Source organism: Psittacula echo (genome assembly GCF_963264785.1).
Source record: "Psittacula echo genome assembly, chromosome: 8".
Taxonomy (NCBI): Eukaryota; Metazoa; Chordata; class Aves; order Psittaciformes; family Psittacidae; genus Psittacula; species Psittacula echo.
This window is the reverse complement of record NC_137744.1, coordinates 13450511-13460968: the sequence shown is the minus strand read 5'-3', so window position 1 is coordinate 13460968 and position 10458 is coordinate 13450511. Positions and strand designations below refer to the sequence as shown.

At 50.5% G+C, this 10458-nt stretch overlaps 1 protein-coding gene across 1 annotated transcript; it reads right to left on the bottom strand.

Annotated features, from left to right (window-relative positions):
• Positions 1-4140: 4140 nt before the first annotated feature.
• Positions 4141-9766, bottom strand: HMGB3 (high mobility group box 3). Its single transcript, XM_080624790.1, has 5 exons — positions 9506-9766; positions 6582-6738; positions 5955-6094; positions 5271-5445; positions 4141-4710 (listed from the first exon to the last, which is right to left on the bottom strand). Exons 2-5 carry the CDS (start codon positions 6729-6731, stop codon positions 4567-4569), a joined length of 609 nt encoding a protein of 202 aa, XP_080480916.1. The 5' UTR covers positions 6732-6738; positions 9506-9766; the 3' UTR covers positions 4141-4566.
• Between the last annotated feature and the right edge of the window lie 692 nt (positions 9767-10458).

The following is a 10458-nucleotide window of genomic DNA, read 5'->3' as shown; positions in this document are numbered from 1 at the left end:
TGTTTTGCAGCACAGCTGCAATTTGCAATTCAGTTTATTGCATTTAAATGTGGTACGGCCCTAGCGAAAAGCAGTGTGTCACTTGTCACAGTTCTTCCAGCTATCTTTGAGAGGAAAGCAAGCTCAGGCTAACATTCAGAGAGGGAAGCGTGGAGCTTGAGAGAAAGCAAACGAAATATTGCCATAAGTGCAGCATCCTGCTCTCACCCCCACAAAAACCAGCAGGGACATCCCATCCCAGCCACTTCTGGTCCCAGCCCAGATTCCCAAAATGGCAGAAGAGGGCTTACTCAGGAGGTGTTTCTCTGCCCATGGAACAACAGCCTGAGTGAGCAGAGGGAAAACATAAATGCATGGCAGCTGCCAGGATTGTGCTGGAGGCTGGAAGCAAAAAGCCATTCACCTGCCACCACCTGAGCCAGAGCCAACACAAGCCCCTACACCTCTCTGCTGTTCTTGCAGGGTTTATTGGGAGTGAATAAAACTATATAAGAATCAGCTGTTCAAAGAGACCAGGCAAGAGAGACGCTTTGTGTCCCCAGTGTGATCCCCAAAGCAGGCTCTCACCTTCCCGTGGACCTCTGTTAGAGCCGCAGTCATTTGTTGCTTATTGATTCAACATGCATTTGGACTAGGATTTTTAATTAATTTTATTACAGGAACAATTAATGCCCTGCTTCCCCACAGATGCATTAGGGTACAGACACGAATGGTAAGAAACCATTCTGCAGTGTGGTTTTCCTTGTGTCTACTTGCAGGGAGCTAACCCTACATGCATGGTAGGGCTTCCCCAATGCAGTCCCTCCACTACAGCCCCTCCTCTAGTGTAAGGGCTCACACCAAGTATTTCAGCTGAATTTAGGAATGTAAAGGCTACAGAGCAGCAGGAGAACATCACTCCTCTGCCTCTCCAGGTCATGCTAATAGATTGCTGGGCTCATTTTCGGCAGAGACAGGCTCTGGCCTGCACAGATCAGCTTGACAGCCCCATTAATCGCATTGCCCCCTAGCTGGTTTGATTTCAGAGGGATGTAGTGCATTTTGGTAGCAACTGTGTTCTCAAGCCTATGTACAGTCCTGAGTGCAAAGCAAGTGGTACCAACCATGGGAAATCAGCTTCACCATGGGGGTCAGTGCTTACAGGCAGGATCCTGCCTGCCTCTGCCCACCTCTGCCCCACATCAGCACCAGCAGATGCTTTCCCTTGAGCAAAAGCTCTCACACCTCTGACACTGCTTTAGGCATCTAGAGGGACCAGCCCATCCAGTCAAGCCATCCACTGTGCCTCCTCAACATCTCTTTTTCCTAACCAAGCCCCTCATCCTCCCAGCCCACCTCAGCCTGACTTCAGCAGGACAGGGGGGATGCAACAAATCACATTTTGCATTTTGGGAATCCAAGCAGTCTCACAGCCAGCTCTGCCAAATTCATATGAGGAAGTCTCTCTTCATTCTTTCCCCAGATCTGTTCCATCATTACCCTTCTCTACATACAGCAGAGTTAATAAGACATACTTGCTTGGCTCACAACTAAAGAAGTTTGAGCTGTACAGCAGCCCAAAGCAAAGTTGTTTGCTTTAAAACACCACAGGCATTTTAAAGCAGAGAGCATTTGGAGGTTGCTCTATCAAAAACAGAGCTGGGTCAAATTAAGCAGTTCCCAATATTTGAGATGACATCTCAGACCACAAAAAACAGTGTGTGTGCGGGGGGTAAATCATGTGTTATTTATACAATTTACACTATGGCATTTCCCAATAGCAGAGTATTGGGGGCAGAAGCATCATCACTACATCTGCAATAGCCGAATTTGAGTCTTCGTGGTCCTGCACTAGCATTGTATTGAACAGTATCTCCACGGCACACTGTATTTTAGGCATCTGCAGAGTAGGAACACGTAGTGCACCACAAGGTTCAAGACCTTAATCAAGCCCTACAAGTCAATAGATTTCCAATATAATGAAGACAAAGAGGTGTCAGCTCTAGTTCTTATTTGCTGATACTATCGATAGGGGCTCAGCTCACTGGCAGTTAATTCAAAGCCAAGCCCGATTTGCACAGCAGTGATCTACACTAATTCCCATATGTGGCTAAGGGGAGATTTTGCCAACTAGACAAAAGAAACAGTATTAGAGCTCCTGAAACAATGCCATCACTTTTCTTTGCTCCACCACTTCCCCACCAATTTCCCATGTGCTGGAATCTCCAGTTGTCCTCTCCTGCATAGCTGAAGACATGCGGAAAGGATAGCAAATACAAAAAGGTACCTATTTCTCTTTTCCAGATACCAATTTGAGGCTTTCAAAATGCAACTTCCCATAAAATGGGGGCTAATCTCACACTTGGGTTTTTTTGTGCACTGAAGACAGTAAAGTGCCATAATTAAGCAATTATAGAAGTATTTCTAAACGATCCAACTGCAACTTAACCTTAAAAGAGTTGCTCATGTTGCTATGTTTCATAAAGTTTATTAGCTTGCTTCATCCAATACCAAGTTTTGCTTGGTTTTGCTTTCAGGTTCTAGTCCATCTCAACTCTTTTGCTAAAATACCACGGTTGTTGAGAAGTCACAGGAAGCCAGATGTGCTACCCAATTAGGCAACAGAGCTGTTTTATCCACATTAGAAGTAGTTACTGCCTGTGAGCCTGGCCCTCATTAATCTGCAGTTAGGCTCAAATGAAGCAGCGGCAGCAGCCCATACTCACAGTTCACACTAATGAGTTATCCTGTCCTCTTAAGTCAGCTGCACATGGCAGTCCACAACTCTGACCTGCCATTAATGCAAGTATCCTCACACCCATCTCCGTCTCACTGCCAAGCAAACACCAACTGCTAACTACAGCCAGCACGAGGGTAGTGAGTGGATGCTGTAGTGTTCCCAGTTCATGCAGTTTCCATGCTAAGGGAAAACGAGGTCAGTCACCAGCTGAAGACCAGGTACTACTCTTCCCTTCCAAGGGCTGCAAAACATCCCCAGCTTAGATTTGAAAGATGGCAATGACCCAGCCAGCTGGTCACCTGAGAGGAGAGAGACCTGCATCACTCCCCCAACCCACCTCATAGCACCCAGTTCCTATTAAAACTTGCATGGTTAGAGAAAGGACACAGACTAAGTACCTGTGCCACGCTCCTGCTTCAGCAGGGAGTTAGACTAGGCGCCTGGCTCCTGCCATGAATCAAGATGCTAGAAAAAACCACAAGTCTGAAACAGTTTAACACAGGACAAAAAAGGCACATTTTAATATGTACAGCAATGCATTTGGGCTATAAATTTACCCAACACAACTGGAAAAAAAAAAATCCAAACTATGCTTTTATACTTATTCCATGGTGTCAGCCTCATTCCTAGCCACCTACCTTTCTCTGCATCTCTGAATGCTGCTATATACACACACAAACAAACAATTAAGTCATGAATGTTCATTTAGGCTCCCAAGTTCAAGTAATAAAGTTCAAACTTGCATAGCATCTTATGCCACTCAGCCATAAACAGTTACGATTGCATATTAGCTGGAGCAGCCATCTCTTTCAATTCAGCCAGTTTTGGCTGGCCACCATTTATTTTATTTTATTTAAATCCTTGAGTCAGAATGTTTCCTAAGTCACCAGCCCTGAGGGATGCCACAGACTTCAAAATGAACCTCTTGCTGTCGTCAAGATCCTTTAAAACCAGAAATTTAGAGTGTTGTCAAGAACAGTTTTAAAAATGTAATACTGTTTATTTTGCTTCAAAAACATTTCAGCATTCTAAACATACAAAAAAAACAGAATGTTGCAAATTCGTTTAAGTACAGAGTGTTTTTGAACTTCAGTTGCTGCACTGGCTCTTCACTTAGTTGACGATGAAGAGATGTCTACAGTTTCAGTTTAAAAACTACCGCACTTAACTAAAAAAATCCATACACTTCTCATGCCAGCTGAACCCCCTTTCCACAACTAAGAATGGCAGCAGAATGCTATTTCACTATATACAGAAAGACAACTTTAAGCTAAATGGACGCCCACTGTAGTGTAAATAGATCTACCCTCACAGTGCATGCTCTGGGCCATGGCACCCTGGGGAACGTACAACCTTTCCAAGTAATCACTGCTCCTCTAAGGCATCATAACTCTAAGCATGTACCACAAGAATCTGTCTAGTTTTTACAAACTATAGATATGTACAGTTTATAACCCAGGATTTTCTAGCCAATAACCATATAGTAACACCACCTTACAAATTAAAAAATGCTTGAAACATTTTTAAATGCTTTGTTACACCAACAGCAAAGTGCACAGAGTTAGGAGAACACTAGAGCGCCTTTCCATTTTAAAAATGTTTGGAAATATGTACAACTTTGATACAGTTTCAGGGTGCTCGCTACACCCATGGCCACTTCATGTAAACCAGTTACAATTTTCTAGAGCACTTTTAGAAACTACAACGCGATCGGAACCCAAATTTTTTTTTTTTTTTTTTAATTAAGCCTAATAAGGGCAAGAGACACCATCTCAAATAAGAGGTGCTTCGTTTACGGTGTTTCCCCTACTCTATGGTATTCACATGGAGACAAGTATTGTACAGTTTTATTCATCATCATCATCTTCATCCTCCTCTTCTTCATCCTCCTCCTCCTCTTCGTCTTCTTCCTCTACCTTTTTCCGAGCAGCTTTGGTTGCTGCTCCCTTTGCGCCATCAAACTTTCCTTTAGACTTGTAGTCTGCAACATCCTGCAAAGTCAAGGGGACGTCTTAATTTGCTCTAAGCAGCAAACACATACAGCATTTGTACAGCAGCGGGTGTTAACGTAAAGGGACTGGCCTTCCACAGCTGCACCTCCAAAAGGGGCAACACCCAGCGTTATGCTACACAGGTATGCAGACACCTAAGCATCCTCAGCTGCCTCCAGATGATGGATACCTTGAACCCTGCGTTCATGGTTATTGCCTTGAGGAGGAGAAGAGAACCCAGCCTCTCTTAAAAGTTTCCTGCTAATGGGACAAAACTCCTTTAACAGCACAACACACCCTGTGCTGGAGCAACACAGCAGCCACTGCGGGGCATCACTGCGGGAAAGCTCTCCATCCATGCTGGAATTCGCCCTTGGCTCTCTAACCTACTCCGTCCCAATGTACACAGTGCTCAGCTGCATAGCACACAGCGTGATGAGAACAGGTCTGTAAGCTGGAGATGCTCACTGTGCTGGGGCCACCTTAGCTGGGTATACATTACAGAAACACATCAACACAAGAGCCAGCGTGGAAGAGGCACAAGTGAAAACTAGCCTTACCTTCTCGTACTTCTCCTTCAGTTTAGCTGCCTTATTGTTGTAAGGCTGCTTTTCCCCATCACTGAGGTTGTTCCACATTTCACCCAGTTTCTTCGCTACATCTCCAATGGATATGCCGGGGTTTGTGGACTTGATCTTGGGGCGGAATTCTGAACAGAAGAGGAAGAAGCCAGACCTTGGAGAGAAGCACCAAGAGGACAGTCAGCACCACAGCAGCCTGCCTGGGGAACATCCCTTCCTCTGTCCCTCACCCATAACATTCACACAGGAACAACTTACTTAAAAAGACCAAGACCCAAACATAAATCCAAATCTGTTTTTATTTTACTGAGGCCCAGACCTTCAGCCTTCACCCAGTGCTGCTTTCAATCAGATGTTGTCTATCCTCCCCACCCGATTTAATCTTAGATACACAAGTCTCACTGTGGCCCACTCATTTCCATGTCTTCCATTACTATGAATTTAAGGGTACCAAGTACTGGCAAGTCATGTCAGTGCTCTACATGCTCAAGATTACAAACTGCCTAGAAGATTTGCAAGCCAGCATCACTAAGATGTGAAGATTACCAATACTGCTATACCAACAGCATACCCCGTCTACTTCCTGTATGGAAACCTATCGGCTGCGTTATAGGGTGTGGAAACAAACCAAAACACTTGTGCATTTAACACAAAGTCACTTACGGTGGTCGTTTTGGAGCATTGGGGTCCTTCTTCTTCTTGCCACCCTTAGCTGGTCCATAGTCCTTCATTTCTCTATCGTATCGTACCTTATCAGCCTTTGCCATTTCATCAAATTTAGCCTTCTCCTTGCTTGACATGGTCTAAAAAACAACAAAACAAGACACCGAACTTGTGATTACCCAACAGCTGGCAAACTTTAAGTAAACAAGCCAACACATACTGACTCAATAGGGGAGTTTCAGAGTTTGTTTGTTTTCTAACTGGACCACCTTGGGGACGAAGGTCCTGTACCAGGGACCGCAGCCACCACTGGCACGCTTGTGAGAGAGAAGCAACGGGAATGGTACAAGCACAGCCAGAGTCCTCCGTAAGGACACAGGCCTGGATGGAGGTAGCAGCTGAAGGGCACTGCCTGGTAAAATGGAAGCACCTCAACAGGCAGATACACTTGGCTGAAGCTTTCATGATCATGACAACAGTCAGCAGCACCCAGTCAATGGCTGGGACATACTGCCAAGAACAGTATACAGACCAAAACAGCACCAGCTTCCTCCACGTTCAGACACATGCACATCATTCTAGCAGATACAGCAAGTTACCCCCTCAGGAAGTCACAAATTAAGGTACCTTCCACCTCTCTGAGCACTTCTTGGAAAACTCTGCAAAGTTGACCGGAACCTCTGGGTTCTTTTTCTTATGTTCCTCACGACAAGTCTGCACAAAGAAGGCATAGGCAGACATCTTGCCCTTGGGCTTCTTCGGATCACCTTTAGCCATCTTGACTCTGTAGGGAAGAGAGAAAAAAAGGGGAAAGAAGTAAGTGAGTGCATGTACGGACAAATGTGTATATACATACACAGTATGCATATGTTTATACACATGCCACCATCCCCTGAAGTGACACCCCATCAGCAGCACATCCCTTTCTCCCCCCAAAACACTTCCTACCATCCCCAACAGAAAGACTGAAGTTATTCTTCCCTTGACACTTGGGTTGCAGACTTGAGCCAAGCAAAACTGGTCACTGATTTCAGTTTTACATTGATATGCATTTACATCATCTCCTAAGACTGGAGACAGGCTATTAAATACACATACTTCTGCCCATTAAGAGTTATATATGAACTAATATAAAATATTTTTGTTGGCTACCACAGTGGGGCTCAGGTGGTGTGCACAGCACCAGGCTGTGACTTATCCCTTTAGTAGCCGGAGTTCACATGTTCGCAGCTGCCGGCCAGGTAGAAAAGCAGTACAGGCTATTCCCCCCATAAAACTGCAATAACGTTCTATATATATAAAGGTGGTGTGGAAATAAAAGCTAGTATTAAACACAACAGGGCCCGTGGAGCTCAGTGTGGTGAGCAGCACTCGCTCTTGCTCCACCAAGTGACACATGTTCGGAGGCATAGTGGTCAGTGCAAAGATGCGATTAGCAAGTCACCAAGAGGATGATGCTAACTTTTGGGCTGTATTTCTTTCCCTTTCCCCATATTATTCTTTTTTTCTCTAAAAAAAATAAAACCAAACCATAATAAAAAATTAAAAAACCCATCCCGCAGTAATATTTCCTATTTACTGCCTCCCAGGCGTTTGAAAATTTAATTTTTATTAGCACAACGTTAATATTTAATTGTGCCCGTTCACCCTCCGTGTGCTGTTGAAGTGACTTTAAACCGCTCGCTCCCACCCCGCCCGCTCCCCGACCCGTCGGGGCTCCCGCTGCCGCCCTACGCGGGCGGACAGAAAACCCGCGTACGCTGGGACCGGGCGGCGAGACCGGAGCGCGGCCGGGACGGGGACCGAAGTTGGGGGCGAGCGGCCCGCCGCGGCCGGCCCGGCCTCCGCTCCGCTCCTCTCCCGCCATCTTCTTCCCCCCACTCCCCCAAGGTCACCGCGGCCGCCAGGCTCCGCGGCGCGGGGAGCGGGCACCTGCGGCGGGGCCGGCGGGCGGAGGGGGCAGCTGCGGCTCCGCCAGACGCCAATAATTCATCTTCCATTTTGTGAAATGCCTCCTGATGAAAGAAAGTGCCCCTGAAATGCGCCGGGGCGGCGGGCGCGGGGCGCCGGGGGGCCCGGTGGCGGGCGGGGGCGCGGAGCGCCGGCCCGGCCCCGGGCGGCCGGTGCGAGCGGCAGCGAGAGCGGCGGCCGCGCTCCGCGCCCAGGGCCGGCCCCGCTCGCTAAGATGGCTTCTCCCGGCGCCGCCGCCGCGCCGCCGAACAAAGCCGCGCTCCCCCTCCGCCGCGTTCGGCCCCCCGCGCCCGCCGCCCCCGGCCGCCAGCCCCGCCAAAACGCCGCCCCCGCCGCGAAGGGGCTCCGCGCTCGGCCCCCCATCGGGCGGCGGGGGGCGGCGGGGCCGGGGCGCGGACGGGAGGCGCCCCCCCCCCCCCCCCCCCCCCGGCCCCTGCCTAGCGCAGCGCTCTCTAACAAAGGCTCCCGTGCAGCCATTATCGCCGCCGCTACGCTCCTCCGCGCCGCCAGAAAAAGAGTGCGGAAAGCCCCGGGGCGGCCCCCCGGAGCCCGGCCGAGGGCAAGGGGAGGTGGGGAGAGAGAAGCTGGGGCGAAAGCGAAAGGTTTGGACCCCCGGCGGGGCGCTGGGAATGAGATTTTCCCCGCCGCGACCCCCCTCCCCATCCCTATGCCGCTTACACGTCTTTCTTCCCTTCGCCGGGGCTCTCCAGCGCCAGCCATATTAATGCCCACAGTACGGGCGGCGCGGCGCGGGGAAGAAGCGATGCGGGGCTCCGCCGAGGGCGCAGCCCCGCCGAAGGCACCTTCCCGAGCAGGGGAAGAGCGGCGGAAGCAGAGGCGAAGGGATTGGGGGAGTTTGGAAACGGCGGCGGCGAGAAAAAAACTGCTTCGCCGGGACCGACGGGCGCAGCGCGCAGGGTTTATCCCTGTCAGATGCTAAAGCGACAGCCATATTAATGCAGAATAAACAGCGGGCACGGCATTGCGCACGGCCAACAACTTTCCCACCGCCGTCAGCCCCACCGAGCCCACCCGAGGAACAGGGGCAAATAAAAGCCGAGGGCGCCGCGCGTTTTGCCATGCGACATTAGGAGGCGGCAGAGAAAAATCCCTGCCCATGCGGGGGAGAAGAGGAGTTAGTCCCGGTGTAGTTGCTGCACCAGCCATATTACTCTCGGCGGCACGGGAGCCCGGCGCAGAGAAACGGGGCTGCACCGGGGACAGGTAGCCCCTCCGCACGGGGGTGGAGGGCTCCCGGCAGAGCAGGAGAGGAGAGCGTGGGGTAAACACTGCGCCTCGCCCGCTGCCCACCGCCCCACCAGCTGCGCGCAGCATCTGCCCCGGTACCGTGCGAGATCTCCGTGCGAGAGGGGAAGAAAGTTTTGGGTGATTTCCTCTCCCCCTTTTTTTTTTAATTAAAAAAAAATTATGAAAAAAAAAAGGCAGAAAAGAACGGAAAACAAAAAAAAAATACACCGATATCAACCACAAAATGAAGCGGGGTCGGGCAGGACGAGGGGCGCAGGGCGGGGCGGGCAGCAGCAGCCGCCCCCCGGAAAGTTGCGGCGGGGCTCACGTACCTGTATTGTTCGCGGCAGTGTGGACAGGAGCTGAGCGCAGGGCACGGCGCGGGGCTCGGCGCGGCTCAGCCTCGCGTTGGCTGCCTACGAGAGCGGCCTGATTGGCTGCGGGGCTCTGCCGTTTAAAACAACCTCCTCGCCCGTTCATTGGCTCGGTGCCTCATGAATATTAAGCGCAGCCGCGCGGTGGTTGGACTGCGCGGGTGATGTCATTCATTCAAAACTGTAGCGCCCGCCGGGGGAAAGGGGAGGTTTGGCGGCGCGCGCCTTTGGGGGGTGTTTAAAGCTGGGTGGTGGGGAAGCTCGTGCCGCTCCGCGCAACTTCGCGCGTTGCCCCTTGCCTTGGGTGGCGGGAACGCTGCGGCCCCTGCCTGCGAAACCGCCATGTGGTTGCGGCCGCTCGGGGGGCAGCCGGTTGCCCCATTCACCGCCGAGCGCACAGGCGTTGCGCGCAGGGTCGCTGCGCGGTGTGCGGTGATCAATGTTCTCTCCCTCCCTAATGGACAGCTTGGGTCCGGCAGCTCCGCACGCCATCCGCGTTGGTGCCGTGTTGAAGAGAAGACCCATCAGCAGCCGCGCAAAAGGGACGAAGGGCAGCGAAGGCAGCATCTCGGGGGAGGGTGGAGAGGATCCCCCGGTCTATGGTAATTGCCTCATTGCTGATTTCAGCAAGGGTCCTGTTCCGCTTTCACCGGCGCTGTTCGCAAAGCCGGTTACTACTGCGCGTAACAAGGAGGGAATCGAGCCCAAAATAAACTCCGCTGTCAGTTCTGCCGATAGATGGAAAAGGAACTACACAGCAAGAAGCGGCGTGTTTGTTTGGGGGGGGGGCGGAACAGAGGGTTTCGCCCACTCAATCAAATAAAACACCAAAACAATTAACTTGAATTGCTGTTTCTAAACTACTCCCACAATTTGTTTGGTATTAACTTTCTAGGATTTGGTTGTTATTA

Excerpts from the sequence above, each read along its gene's own strand:
- HMGB3 (XM_080624790.1), bottom strand. The coding sequence starts at position 6,731 with ATGGCTAAAGGTGATCCGAAGAAGCCCAAGGGCAAGATGTCTGCCTAT. Across the intron at positions 6,095-6,581 it reads AGTGCTCAGAGAGGTGGAAG|ACCATGTCAAGCAAGGAGAA; the intron begins GTACCTTAATTT and ends GTTGTTTTTTAG. Across the intron at positions 5,446-5,954 it reads AATGCTCCAAAACGACCACC|GTCTGGCTTCTTCCTCTTCT; the intron begins GTAAGTGACTTT and ends CTTCTCTCCAAG.